The sequence below is a fragment of the Parus major genome, chromosome 20 (assembly GCF_001522545.3).
Source record: "Parus major isolate Abel chromosome 20, Parus_major1.1, whole genome shotgun sequence".
Classification (NCBI taxonomy): Eukaryota; Metazoa; Chordata; class Aves; order Passeriformes; family Paridae; genus Parus; species Parus major.
Window position 1 is genome coordinate 10,213,428 of NC_031788.1, and position 15,547 is coordinate 10,228,974.

Here is a 15,547-nt window from a genome sequence, read left to right on the forward strand (position 1 = left end):
CTCACTTTCTGGAGAGGATGGCAGGTAATGATATGTCACAATATGTGCAATGGGGTATTATAGCTAAATACTCTTTGGAGTGACTGATGAACTCTTTTGCAGTATGCCTGTGATGGCAATTTGAGGGGTAGTTATCCTTCTGTGCTTCCTGAATCTCTTGCTCTCGATGCAAAGCTGGAGCTGAAAGGTGAGGAGCTAAAAGGTGGAGGAATTGTTGGAGAGCCAGCAGAGAGCAGAGAAGCACCTCTGCATGGCTGTGAAAACAGAGCTGTGTACAGCAGACCTGATGCACAGGTGTAGCAGTGTACTCAGACATGGAACAATGTGACTGGATAGAACCACACAGAAGATTCTGACCACTCCATTAAAGTCTGAGTCCATTATGAGATTCTTCAAATAACCCAAGGACAGGCCCCGGTGCTGACAACTGGAAAGTGCTGCCCATGGCCATGGCAACAGCTCTGTGGTCTCAAACAAATCCTCACAGATTTCCTGCCTTGGCTTCTATCTGTGAGAGAAAGACCATCCCCAGCGATGCACGCAGGCTGAAAACATCACATCCTGCATGGAAAAAATACCTAAACAAAGGCTTTATGGATCACAGCTGGACTTGAGGATCTTAAAGGTCCTTCCCAACCTAAACAATTCTATTATTCTGTGTCTCTCACTTGCCATTTGTATTTAACCAGTAGTCGTTGGTGGTAGGGTCACAAATCCCTGTCAGTACATCCCACCCCACTGCCTCAGGGGATGCTGAGTGACTGCAAAACAGTTTGAAACATCACCCACAAGGTCAGATCACAGGCCTTTTATCCCAGTCTCCTCCCAGTCCGACTTGCTGTACCCCAAATTAACAACTTGAGGTTAATCATAAATGTTATCAATGATTTTTGAGACTTCTGAAATGTCATGCTGATACTTCCCCATCAGTGGGAGCAGTCTCAATGCTTCCAGTGCCTTCTGAGAATCTCAGTTTTTATGTTGTGTGAGAAATTAAAAATTCCGTTTCCTTCATGCAACTGGGATGCTACATTCAAAGGAGATTTATCACTTCCAAATCAAATGGCATTTTATGATTTAGTGGGTTTTTTATGATTTACTGGGGCATTTTTCCACTCACGTTACTATTCCCAAAGCACCCTGGATAACGGCAAAAACTCAAGGGCAGCTTTTTTAGCTGAACTGGGCAATAGGAGTCCTTGATATCTGTCTGCAAAGTGTCAATCACCTTTAAATCCCAACCTCACTTACGACGGTTCTCCTTGAGTAAGTGACAAGGCCAGTCTGGCAAAATGAAATTCTTCAGTAATACATTGACAAACTCAGAACCACAGAGCACCAAATTCCCCCTCAGTCTGGATTTGAATGCATAAATAAATAAGGCTCTTGCATTTATTTCTGCTAGAAGATTGTATTATTCCTTTCTGCAATTATGGAAAAATGCAGAGCACAGGCAAGATTTAGTGTCTGAGTTTTTGCTGCAAGACTCATGTCAGTAGAAAGGCGTTTGTGCTCTTGGGAATCAAAGTGAGATTCACCCATTTGTGGCAGGTGTTTTAAAGCACTCAGCCTAACAATCTACCCACGCATGGCACTACAGCAATTCAACGACTAAATTAAATCTCTGAATATTAAATTAATGATGGAAATCTAAAATATTAATATATTCTAATTGAATATTCTCTGATAAATTATCTAGGCATTCTCAGCAATTTGATTTTACTTTCATTTCTTAAGGAACTTTCAGCTGCATAAATACAGCTATTAAAGCAATTCAAAAAGGGAACATTTTCTGCTCAGACAAGAGAACTCTAAACACAAAGAATCTAAAAATTTCTTTCATATGATTGATTAAATCATAGAGCCCAAGACAGCTGAATCATTAAATGACTGCTTTCCTTCAGTCCCTCTGGCTTTAGCAAGGACAATATAAATTCCCCATGGGTCTGAATACAAGGAAATACAATATGTATAATTACAGTATAAGCTTGAATGCTGTTGTAAGAGAATTTTAAATGGAGCATTTATGCTGTAGCTGCACTTTTCAATCCATAACGCTGGGTGTGCGTGTGCATGGAAAGCCCATAAAGCACTGGGCATCTGCTTCCTTTGACCCAGATTCCCAAATGGCACATGCTGGGGTAGCCCCACCAGCTCTGGCAGAGATGTGTGATTTACATCAGGATCTGCCCCTCTCTTACAGTGAATGCTGGAAAATGAGAATGGTCTCATCAGGGAGAATGCAAACCAAGGCACGTCCTTTCAGCAGTACATATAGTGTGGAATATGTTTAGGAACTTGTTTCAGACTGTAGGTTTTAAAGGAATTTCAAATGGACACATCAAGCAAGCAGCACTGTGTCATATTTCACTTCCTCAGTTTGTTCTGTGAGTCATATGTAAGTCCTGGTTTGGTAACACACACACACAGAGGAGAGATCAATACCAGAGCCAGGACCATGGCAAGATAAACATTTAATGAACCATTTTCCTGCTCATCTTTCCCTCTTTGATGTCAGGTTGGTTTGTGATGTGAAATTGCAGTCAAGCCAAAAGCTGTCTCAATCTACATCCTTGAACCAGCTTTCAAAGAAAGGCTGTGACTCTCCTGAGCATCACAACCTGCACAGTGTCCCATTTCCTCTCCACTCCCTGGGCTTGCTTATCTTGGTCTGAGTGCTACAGTAAAGACCAAATCCCCTAATTTCTGAATTTCAGCTGAAGATGCTCACAGGCCATCACAAAGGTGAGGTGCACTGAGAACCAGAACTAGCCATTTTTTTTTCTTTGAGTGTGTGTGTGGCTGGTAAGGCAAAAGAAACACCTGTTCCTGTGGAGAACAAGGAAGATCTAGGTCTGTTTGTAATCAAGGCTGTCTGCATCTCTCTCAGGAAAAGTATGGTCTGATGTCCTCTGGGAAGCATTTGCAAGGCCTTTTCTCAACAAACCTTCTCTCACCACAGACAGATGTCATCTGTCTTGCAGCTGGGGGCTAATGGATTCTGCTCTGCCAATTTCACAGCAGTGAGCAACGCTGTGATAGAGGAGGCAAGAGGGATTTCCTACACAGCACAAAGGCACATGCTGAAACAGCCATGAGGAGCAAAGGAGATGGCAGAATTGAGGGCTGATGGTCCAAGTTGGCAGGAATTTCACAGCTCAGTGTGCCTTGTGTGCATCCAGCACCAGACTCTGGGAGAGCAGTCTCACCCATTTCCTGCACCAGGGCGGGCTGTGGCTCACAACAAGGCTGTTGAGCTGGAGAGTGTGCAATCAACCTTTTTCACATTAAATATTCAATGTCACAGGATAGCTTAAGATGAGCTAAACCCACCCATGAGTCCACCATAGGATTTTGCAGCGTGTCAAGAGGAGTTCTTTGCTCCCTTAATGTGCCCCATGCTGCCGGAAACCCGGCCCGACAGTGACACCCCTGCTAAGCAACAACACAAGAATTCAGGTATATTATATTCTGCCAACTTTCCAAGCCACTTCAGGACTTTCTGATTAAATTTACATAAAATGCATCCTTCCCTCTTATTCCCTGTTACACACATCAGGTTATTTCTAGTATTCTTGTGGCTGAGATCACCAGCTCTCGCATACGGGAGCCCATGCTGTGCCTGTAGCATGCAATCAAGGCAGTTTGTGAGAGCACCAAGATCCTGACTTGGTCATCCTCAGGGGATTTTCATGCTGGTGTAATGAGAATGAACGTCTTGTTTATCATAAAAGAGCTAACAGGAAAATAAAACATTTTTCAGTTCCATGTTTAATAAAGGCAAGCTGGGAAAATTAGGGTTTATGAAATGCAAGCTGGGAGGCTCTAAGAGCTCTGCAAAGGTCCTGGAGATGAACTGAAAGTTTGGAGCCCTCAAAAAGAACACAATTGCAGTGGTTGATAGAGGAGCCCATCATCTAAGCATGTCAAAGAGGGCCAAAGGGCAATTCTGCACAAGACTTGGATTTTTAAATGTATTATTTTCATGTAGCCCATTGAGATGGACCAAAACTTGCCTTGAAAACTGAGTCAAGATTCCCATTTGAAGCAGCTGGAGACTGGCTTGTGGATCCAAAACTGAGATTCTTTTTGAAGTTCAAAAGAGGATGAAATACAAGATAAGCTAATAGATAATTAGATAATAGATAATTAAGAATTAGCTACGCGTGTGGCTAAAAGGGATGAGTCAGTGAGAAAATAGACAGAGCTCAGCAAGGGTGCAACTATTTAATATATTATCTTAGCTGATCAGTGTGCCTGCATGAGTCATTTGCTTGGAGAAGGAGGGGGATTTCATATTGTTTTTTGTATTTTTAATAGGCATTTTTATGGACTTCAGTTATAATAATGAGAGTACCTGACAATTAGTAATGAAATTAGCCTCACTACAGTGAAATATTTCACAGCATGTACAATATTATTCCTAGTACAAAGGTGGAAGTGAAGCAGAAGGAAATTAAACCCAAGATTTTCATAAATGTTTCCAAAATAAATAAGCATATATCAATAAATTTTGATAACTTTTTCCTCAGGTCAAAGACAAAAGCAGAATTTACAAAACATTTTTTTGTACTAACAAATTATTTTTAGCTTATAAATGTCAGATGTTCATTTAAGCTCTTCGAAGAGTAAGTAAATCTTTTCAGCAGCCAAAATTAATTAGAAATTCCTATTATTATTTTTTCAGCTATTATTTTTCTGAAACACATTTTCTAGTTAGTGTGGTTGATGTATATGAACAGATACGGATGTTCCTCTGAAAGAAAAAAACCCTGTAATTAACAGAAGGGGTTTTTTTTGGCAGGGGTAATGTTCCTTTTTTCTTTTTTTCTCTAAAAACTTTTTCATTTAACGTATTTTATCAGAATGAAATGGTTTAATGAGCAGAGAATTATAGTTGATCCCAGCTGAACCAGATAGGGCTGCCTTTCGAGGTATGCAGCTCCCATCAAGCTGCATTCACCTTTGCTATGATTTAAACTTCATTCAGGCACAGCCTTGCTAAAAATACTGACAAGTAACTAATCAACTTCCATAAAATGGAATTTTTACGTTCACAATAGGAAGCAGGAGTAGGAGGGAACCTGAAAGATTTGCCTATGCATTTCAAATTAGTCTGACCTATAAAAACGCAAACAGCAAATGGTTCTATGAAAATGTACTTCTGGTAGGGCTTTTTGGTTTTTAGTGATGAGATTTTTCATGCCATCCCTTCTTCTCCTTGGAAGAAGCCAGAACCACAGATAGCACTATGGTGGGACTGGTTTCCATCAGTTATACCTGCAAAATGCAAGCTCGGGCAGATCTTTCTGGACCAAAAGAAGTTCAGTGTCCAAGAACCAGCGGTAGGTTTGAATGTTTTATATAAAATAGCAGAGAAAACGGTGACAGACCTGCTTCTGTACCAATGAGATCTGAGCTGCAACTTCACATGTGCACTTCTGGTTCCAGCTTGTGAGCAGATGGGCACAAAAATATTCAGTGCCCAGCAAGCAAAAGCATGGGAAATCAGATCAAAACTCTTACCTAGATCTAGGAGACAGCAAAATGCTCCAGGGCAATCTGAAGATTATGTGGATGGAAATAATCAGATAGTGCTGGTCTTTGAAGAGATGTTGATTTGTCCTATTTAGAGCAAAGTCTAATGGAGGGAGCTGTAACTCCTGGGAGGAATCACCCAAGCTTCACATTCAGGTGTTGGCAAAAGGGCCAGATGCTGCAGAGGAGCAGCAGCTCAACCCAAGCCTGAAACATCAGGGGTCTCACGCTTAATCAAGTTGCACTCTTTGTATGATCTTCCCTGTCATTACGATGCTTTCTGTATGTCAGATGAAGAAGAAAACAGCCTTTTGTAAGCCAGTTTGGTTTTTTTATTTCCCACCCCATTTTTACTTCATTTTCAGTGTTTCCTCTAGCATTTGTATTTGAAAATGGCAATGGAATATAGTGCTGAAAATCTGGAAGTTCTGTATTTCCATAAGCCAGGTTATCTTTCCAAGGTTACTGGTAGTCTAAGTGATGAATATAAATTCTTCTGTACCTATATAAAATTTATTATTTGTCATTTCCATTAATATTAGAATTTTGCATAGTCAAGTCCTTCTGTTTCATCTCCACACTGTAGGGTAAAAAGTGCCACAGAAATTTCAGTCCTTATACATCAACAAATTTTCCATGGTAAGCTGGTGCCAAGTTGTCCTCTTGCTGTCTAGTCAAAACTCAAAAGAAATCAGCAGGGAATGGAAGAGAGCACAAGTTCATTTTGCAAGTACTACCCTTTATTTTTCACAGGAATTCAAGATTTAATCTAAATTATTAATTTTGAAAGACATTTTTTGACACATCAGGTTATTCTCCTCTCCAGCTATTTCTTCAGCTTAGTAGGAAAACACATTAATGGGTCACTCCATACCCCACAACGCTGACCACACAAAGACTCTCTGGCTTCCCTCCCTGGTTTTCCAGGACAGATGTAAGAATATTTGCCACCTGGTACTTTTTTGTACTCCCTAATTGCACAGAGAAATGGCACCAACAATCCAAGTTTATCCAATCCCTGGCTGAACTGGGAACATGCCCCTTCCTCATAGAAACAGGTAATGATGCAACTCATGTCAATCCAGGCACTGCTACAAAAGGACTAAATGAACTTCCTGAGAAGGGATGCCAATGACACACCACTGCTACTCAAAATAACTTCTGAAATTTTGTAATTGTTGTCATTTTCTTCCAAGGAAATAGCTGGAAGTGTCTGCCAAGGAGTTCTACTTCTTTTTTTTCTTTTTTTTTTCTTTTCAGCTAATAATTTGACTGCTCCAAAAACCCGAAACCAGCACCCACAAGAGCAATAGCAACTCGTGTTTGTATTTTGCTAACACTTATCAACAGCAACAATAAATCAACCCAATGTCTCTGCAAAACACTCCTTTTCCCTTCCTTTTCCTGTCCTCCCATAACCATCACAGAAAACCACATGGGTAAACCTCATCCCAGAGATTATCCTTGTGAAGAAAGAAAGTAGCAGCCCAGGGGAGGCTGCCGGATCCATCTGCAGCGGCGGCAGGCAGCCAACCTCCCCCGGGCCGCGGCGCATCTGCCCGGGCTGGGCGCGGGAGGAGGGCACGGCGAGGGAAGGATGCAGCACCCTCCTCGCTGGGTGCCACCGAGCACAGCTCTTACACCTGCAGCCGCTTTCTGGATGAGAGCGTGGGCAAAGTGCCACCCTGGCAGCAGTGCCAGCGTCTCGGGAGGGACTGGCTGGAAGGAGGCGATTAGGCTGCCGTCAGCTGGGGAGGGAAACCGGGGTGAGGAGCTTTGGAAAAGGAAACTGTTCCTGCAGGATGAGGGGGAGAGCAGAGAGCCTGTGCTTTGAGCCAGGCTTCCCACACCTACTGCTTCACCAGAGCCATGACAAGATCACCATTACTATTAGCAGTTACCCATATTTTGTACTCACCCGAACCAGCTGCTGTGGGAAGGGCCCTCTGGAGTTTTCTGGCACGTTGATGGGTGGGATGACCCAGTCCCGCTTCTGCCGCCGCAGCCCGTTGGCACTCTGGTGCTGCCGCCACGGCAGCAGGGTGTCACTCTGCTGCTGCACCAGCTCTCCAGGCAGTGCCTTCCTTCCTTTGGGCTGTTTTGGACACAAGAAAGCACAGCCAGTTAGCTTCTTCCTCGCCTCTTAGGACCTGTCCCAACAGTGGCGTAAACGGCCATGTGGAACAAAGACACAACGCGCTTTACTGGCAGCTCTGCTGCCACTTTGTTTTCACAGAAACAGAATCAGAGAATCAGAGAGGTTGGAAAAGACATTGGAGGTCATCAAGTTCAACCTGTGACCTAACACCACCTCATCAACTAAACCATTCACAAATGTATGGAGCCGTCACTCCCAAGTCAAGACACCTCCCAGAATATATCGTATATATTGTCTTCACTACAGCAGCTGCAAGAAGATGCAGCAGAGCACTGGAGTGAAGAAGTTTCTGCCAATTTTCCATAAGTACAATCTACCAGAATACAAAAAATGGGAGAGGATTCCTTTACAGTCCATGTCATGGGTCAAGCTTTATAGTCTGGTACTAAGCATAAACAGGGCTAGAAAAACCTGCACTCTGTGGTTCTGCAAATTCTGCCACACGAACCCAACCCCAGCCAGAGGGAGAGTCAGCCCCATGGCTGAAAAGGTGTGTTAGTTCAGATTCTTAGTGCTTCATAACAAATGATCTTTATATGAGAGCTGGGTTTTGAACACAAATCCCAAAATACACCCCCCACACTGCCTGGGAAGTGTAATACATCTTAGGCACAGTAAATTTTTATTATTTGGTGTGACTTTGAGTCCTTCTTTGTGATTTTTTTTTTTTAAACTATGGATTCTCTGCATGGAATACTTTGCTGTTGGAAATGCTACAGTGCTATGAATAAAAATGGAAATGATGGGACCATGGTTTTGACTTAGAGAGACTGGCTCCCTATTAGAAAATTTATGCCTTATAGAATGATGAATCAATGAAATGTAAATTTGGGAAGGCTCTTCAGAGGTTATGCAGTCCCAAAACTTCAATACTCTGTGGTCTTCTAGGATTCCAGCAATTACTTCTGAAAGTCTGCAGAAAAGATAACTAAGCAAGGCCTTTTGTTACCATATGGTGACCCAGACTCCCACCAGAAAATGTTTAAACTTTCATAAATCACAAAGAATGCAAGTTGCATTCTTTTCATTTGAGGTAAGATCCAGTGGGAATACTGTTCTCTGAATGTTACAATTTTCAGTTATTTTTCTCAAAAAAAAACCCCAAAACCCACTCACCCCCAAACCAAATTCCCCAATACACAAGAACAATGCAGGAAAAGATATCAAAGCATTTTCTGAGGCTCCTGCCATTTGAAGCCACATTCAGTTTTTGTCTTACTCCAAACATAAAAACCCAAACACCCTCCAAGCAGTTATCTGTAGGCACTGATTTCAGTGGGAATCGTTGCTTTGGGCTTTCTAGTTTGATGTAAATTCATCTATTAGCACATTTCAATTCTTGACTGGGAGGTAAAGAAACAGGCAGTCACCTCAAGACTACACAGTATATGGAAACTGAACAGTGTAAGGAAGTTCAGCTGAGATGTGGCTCCAGAGCTGTGTGGACCTTCTCCAGAAAAGCTGGAGATGCTGAGAGCTGGGCACAGCAGCAAGGAGCCCATTCTCACAGCTTGGTCATGGCTCTGATCTCTGTTACCTGTGGAGGGCAGACATCCACTGACTGCAAGGATGGGAAGCATTTGTGCCAAAATGCAGATATTTTTACTGCAAACCTTAAAAACAAGCCTGTTTCAGAGCTAAATTTTCACAGCACAGACAAATATGGTCTTTTCAGTCACACACAGAGGCACATTCCTCAGGTCCTGTCTCACACTCACGATGTGGGTTGTGTTCACCTAAGTACTGTTTACAGACCTTCAACAAAATCACAGCACCATGTTCAATATTTAGATGTTGCTCTTAGAATGGTTACTGAAGTGTGCAATAAACAAAGAAATAGAATCACGGTGTGGCAGTGGGAGACTTTCTTGGGATAGTCAGGATACTGTAGGCACTCCTGACCTCCTCCTTCCCATGGCATGGAATGCTATATCCAAAAAAGGTTTAATTTAAAAAGGATTTTATTGCCAGAAAGGTATCTTTTCTGAACACTGATGAAAACAGTGTTATCTAAAGAAGACACCCAGAAATGCATGACAACGTGAGACAGGAGTATGAGACATGAGCCACAGAATAGTGGATATCCCCTATTTTTTTTAATTGGCTTGTGATTCCCAAATGGGAATCCTTTGAGAGCAGGTATTTGGATCAGTTTATATAATTGGCAAATGAGCATGGGGATAGATTATGAAAGGATGGTCAAATAATTTGTGCTCTACTGAGTTTACACAGTGGAATGAGTCTGAACTAAAGACAGACTTGAGAATTAACACAAGTCCCAAAGCTCTGTGTATACTGAAATAATTAGTGTCAGCTCAGCAAGGCAATACCAGCCTTTTTAGTCTGTATGAAATACTTGCTGGCAGGTGACTAGACAGTGACTAGCTTGCTTGTCACTCTTCATGATGTTTTCCTATATTAGAATAAATCATCAACATGACTCTGAATTTGATATGTAGAATTTCAAAAGCATCTTGCAACAACATTTTTTTTTTCTTTTTTTAAACAACAGCTCTTTTTTATCTTCATTTGTTGACAATGCATTCTCATGACCTTAATTTCTCTGGTGTTGTTTAAATATGTTGTACATGTTTTCTGCTGTTTAAAAGCTGTGAGACAAATGCAGTAACAAAGTCTGGTGAGTATAAGTGCCAGAACTATTCAGATCTATGACTGAAACATCCCAGAACATATATGGAATAACAGCATCGTTGAACTGTGAGCCCCAGAAAACTCTCCTGTGTCTTTGAGTTTGCAAGAATCTAAAGTTCAACTCAAAAGCAGAATGTGACACCAAATTCAATTAATTCTAAAATACAGCTTCCAGTTCTGGTTTTGCTGAATAACAGTTTTTACTGAGATGACAACTGCTTCTTCTCTCATGGCCTCACTGGCCACATGCCTTATGAATCTTAGAATCATTTTCAAAAGATAAAATATTCCTCTACCCTTTTGCAGTGCCACCAGAACACAAACTGTCCATACTCCTTCACAAAATCAAATCAAGCACTTCTAGTGCTGCTGCTTTGGGGTGGTTTCCCTTCACTGTTTTTGTGACTCTCTTACATACAGCACGAGGGTGATGGTGTGCAGCACCAGAGGAGACAACCCATGAAACACATGCCCAGGGGAAAGTGAAATCCACTCTCCATTCCAAAAATTTTACAGTGATGTTTATAATTCGTTACAACAGGATCAAACTCTAAACATGGAACATGTGAGCACGTCTTTGGTAATACAGAGATAATTACAGGAGGATATAAAATAGTCAGGTAATTCAGTAATTATGTCTGTCTATCACTTTATGACACTGATAAGCTAGAGAAATATAGCTGAGCCAAAACAGATGAAAACCTTCAAGATCAAGAGGAAGAAGTAATTACAAAGTGTGGGATGAAGCAAAACAACAGGAGAAGAGACCATGCTGGGATGTAAACTTGTTAGGAGAGTTTGGATTCAGTAGGATTTAATGCCTTAGTATTTGTATTGGGGCAGAATCTTTCAGAGCCTGCTGAAGAAGCTGAGCAGTCCTGTGCTGGCTGTATTATTTAAAGCCCAAATTCTGCAAGTCTGGGATTGACACTTGGCTCAGAGTTATCCCACGTCTCTTCCAGTGGGCTTCTGGCCCATAACTGTGACACACATGGACAACGCCAGCGCTGGCAAATCATAACGCAGCCCTTGCATCTTCTGCTGATAAATGCTTCTTTCTCTGGAATGTGCAACTCAAATATTTGTTAAGAGCAGTTGCAGGGAAGAGGAAAAGCCTCTTGGAGACCATCCTCCCTGCCTTTGATAAGGCAGCTGAAGAGCTGAGGATCAACTGCAGCTCAGAGTGGCAGAAACTGCCCTGCAATTTCCCTTGCCACTCTTTTGGTTTGGGTTTTTTTTGTTTGGCTATTAGTTGACATCAATTATAAACATATAGGAATCAATCAGAAATCTTTCACTGAGATGGCAGATCAAGCTTTCAGAAAGCAATGCGAGGTTGGAGGAGGTGCAGCCTCAATCACAATCCTAATTTTTCACAATCTATAAGGATTGTGAAAAGAACTTTCTTCTCCCAGCTGCTTCACAGAAGGTGTTGGGGGTGTCTTGGAGTCCGTGTCAGCAGCTTCAATGGCCTCTCCCAGGAGTCACTTCCAGTCCCTTTTCAGTCTGGAATTGCCTTTAAGGATGGTGAACACAATTGGCTGCATTCAGAAGAGGACACAGCTAAATCCCAAAGGGACTGTCAGACCTCAAAACCCAACAGCCTCAGGACAGCTTACTCCAAACTGCTGAGGCTGTAGGGTGCTTCACCTAACTCCATTTACACCCCAATGCTGAGAGCTCAGGGACATTCCTTGTCTGCACCTGGCACTGGGAATAAAGGATAAGTTGGAAAAGCCATTTAGTGAGTTATAATCTCCTGTCAGTGTTGGTCTGTGGCTCATCAGCCTTTCATTTATTGCGAGACTCAGACTAAACCCAACCTCTACTTGTAAAAGAGGTCAAAAAATAATCCCCTGACAGAACAGGACACGTGGGACCCCAGCAGCCCCTCCAGCCCTATCCTGCTCGTGACAAGAAGGCCACAAAGCACTGACTTTTCACTAGTCCACAAATAAAAGCAGTGAGTGTGAAGAAACACCAGCTTCCACCTTCCGCTACACTTAGCAGTAGCCAGTCTCGCCAGCTGGCTTGTCTCCCCTCCCAGCCAACCTGCCTTTGATATCCGTCAGCCTCTGGCTACGGAGACATCTGGAAGTTATTATCCAGCAGAGCGTATCACAAACCCATTTACATAATATAATATCATATTTTGTGTTCCTGCTTAGCTGAACATTTTGGATCACTCGAATGTTTGGGTAAATAAGCCGCCATTCCCTGCATATAAATAACGAGCGAGTCTTAGGGTACGTTTGTTGGAGATTAATAATTTCATAGGGCTCAACCCGAAAAATGAAATGCTCCAGATTCGGCACTAAAATATATTATATTTGCACTTGCAATAAAAACTACCTGCAGCTGGAGGAAAGGGAATAAGGCCTTTATTTCCCAGGTATCAAAATTATTTATGATATAACCTGTTTTATTTATATGCCAGTCTTATTATTTTCGTAGGATCTTTAACGCTTCACACTAAACATTTTTCAGGAAAGAAATAATACTTGGGTTGCTCTCTTTCTAGTGTCACTCATAGGGTTTAACTGAGGCAATGTGTTTTTAATATATTTTTGTCAATACAAGGGGCTACAAAGCCACCTTTAGTCTATTGCTCAAACATATTTCCCTTCATCTCCTATATCAATATACATTTTGGAAACTGGTACCATTTTCTCCCAGAGAAAAAAAAGAATCTAGTTAAAAATATTTAATCTGAAGCATTTTTGCTTGTTTCCATGGTAGCTGCAGAAAGGACAGGAGAAAATGATATTTACCAAACAGAAAATAAGACAATGAAAATAGAGCTTAGTTCTTTAACAAAAGGAACATGAGGCTGCTGCAAAATAAACATTTGCATGAATTCTGTTCTAAGGAAACAACATTTTGCTGACATCAGGGACGGCAGTGGAGGACGAATGAACCCTTTTTTCCCAAAATGCACCATTTCTCCCGTTTTTGATCTTTCAGTATAGAAAGATATTCCATTTTGTGTTCTCACACGGTAGAATGAAAGGGTTGCAGAACAAACAGCAAATTTATTTATTTTACAGTAATTGATTCCTTTTTTATTTAGGTCATTGCTGAATTCGCTGAAGTTGGAGACAGGAAAAAAAAAGTAGTTTTAAAGAGATCAGACTTTTTATTTTAGACTTTAATTTATTATAGTCGTGCTATGTGAAGCTATTATTTAAGGAACTGCACAGGTAAGGAATCCATAATCTGTTTTTCTCCTTATCCACCCTCTAGAACTCTGCGATGACTGTCTGTATTAGCTTTATTTACTAATAGTTGTAAGCTGTGGTAAATTTAATCAAAGATAGCTTATTGTCGCATCCCATTACCATCACAGCATAAATTGCCATTCATGAATGATTTGTGTCAAAGAGCTCTGAAAACTATTGTTTTAGCAGCAAGATGTTCCAACATGCGCAGCTCTTCATCAGGGGCATTAAATTAATGTGTTTGCAGAGAAGCCACTAATTGACAATGAGATGGGATTTTGGCAGTACACTTCCACTTTAAAGATAATGAACAGTGTTCAAATACAGAGAAGAACCCCCTCTGCTCCTAAAACTATAGTAATAATTTCAGGTATAAACCAATCCTGACAGGATATTTCCAGTACCCAAGCAAGCTGTTTGATCATCACGACTTCCAAAAGCAAACAGTGGAATTGCAGCGTTTGTGACCTTTATCAAATCTGGCTACATACAGTCAGGAATGTTATGTTTGGTTAGGAACTCATTAAACAAAATTACCTCTCCATTTATAGAAACCATACAAGTACAGTATAAAACATTTTAATTAAATCAGCTAGTTAAGCAAAAATTCATTACTTTTTGTTTTTATCAGCTAGCAGTGGGGCTGCATAGAGCAGTTCGCATTAGAGTCAATTAGTAAGAAAAATTGTCAGATTTGGCAAGTGCATGAGCTTCCAGAACACATCAGCTGACAGGAAAGAAAAAGTTTGACTAAAAGCTAACCAAGTTACTGCCCTCAGAGGAGGAGAATGAGCCACGTAACACACACAACATGCATCAGCCATGCCAAAACCCCTCGTTCCCGAGGAGTCAGTGTCAAAGCTTTACATGCCCCATGCCTTGAGAGCTGAAAAATGAGGCATGCATGCAAATTTAAGGTTATTGGGTATCTGGCTGGCTTTGCAGGCTTTGGAAAATTTTACCCGATAGAAGCAGTAAAACGTGATGAGCATGACAGAGGAGTCAAAATGTTCCTTGGTGTTGCAGGGCTGCAAAGCCAGAAAACAGCTGAAGAAGAGTAACAGGGAAAACGAGGTAATTTTTAAATAGGGAGAACAAGACATACTTGGCTTGTGAGTCAGACAGAAAATTCTTTCCTTGCAAAAGGTGCAGCAGGGCCCTTTGTGGGTTTCTGTAATTAAATACTCAGTTGAGTCTGGACTCCAGAGAAGAGAGATGCACCAGCTCTGGGCATAGCCCATGTGGTTACCACAGAAGGCTCTTACTGAAAAAACCCCAAGTACATGTTACTCTCTTTGATCAGAAAACCTAACAAGGCTGGCAAGGGCCCCATGGACACAGGCTGCAGCCAACGCCCCTGGGGCCAGAACGGGGCTTTTCGGGTGCCTGATGGCCAGGCTGGGACTGCAGGTGTTGATTTCCCAGTAGGATTTAACTGAAATTCAGAAATCTCCTGAACTCACCCACACCTTCTCTTGGGTAAGTTATCACAAATTTAAGCTGAAATCCAGCCAGTCACCAGAGCACTTCAAGAGGCTTTGCTTTTGTGCTGCAGAGTCAGGATGGGCGCGGGCAGAGTGCTCAGTTCGTTACTGAGCAGACACAAAATGCCCACGGGATCTCTAAGGGATGGGAGTTTCAGCTGGGAAGGAGAGGCAGAGCTGTGCTCAGACTTATTCTGTGGTACCACATGGATGATTAGAGGCACCTCCTGGCCAGTGCTCTCTCTCAGGGTTTCAAATGATCTTCCTCTTCCATTCTCTGGAAGAATCACGTACCAAAGCAGGTACATTAGAAATCTGTCTGCCTTTGGTGGAATCTTTTATGGTTCCCACAGGTTTCCAGCATCTGTGATACTTTTCTTGTCATTGTCAGGCTTTGAATATTGCAAGAGCTGTCAATGGACAGAAGATGACATCACCGCCAAAGTACAGCTCTGGATGTACTTTTTCCTCCTCACTTTAAGGCTTCAACATCTTAT

The 15,547-nt window shown here is 41.8% G+C and overlaps 1 protein-coding gene across 1 annotated transcript in view; it reads right to left on the bottom strand.

Annotated features, from left to right (window-relative positions):
* CDH4 (cadherin 4) overlaps positions 1 to 15,547 on the bottom strand; it is a 411,166-nt gene that overhangs the window by 142,558 nt on the left and 253,061 nt on the right. Inside the window, exon 4 of the mRNA XM_015647809.2 lies at positions 7,457 to 7,633. Coding sequence (XP_015503295.1) covers positions 7,457 to 7,633 — 177 coding nt within the window. The remainder of the gene's footprint in view (positions 1 to 7,456; positions 7,634 to 15,547) is intronic.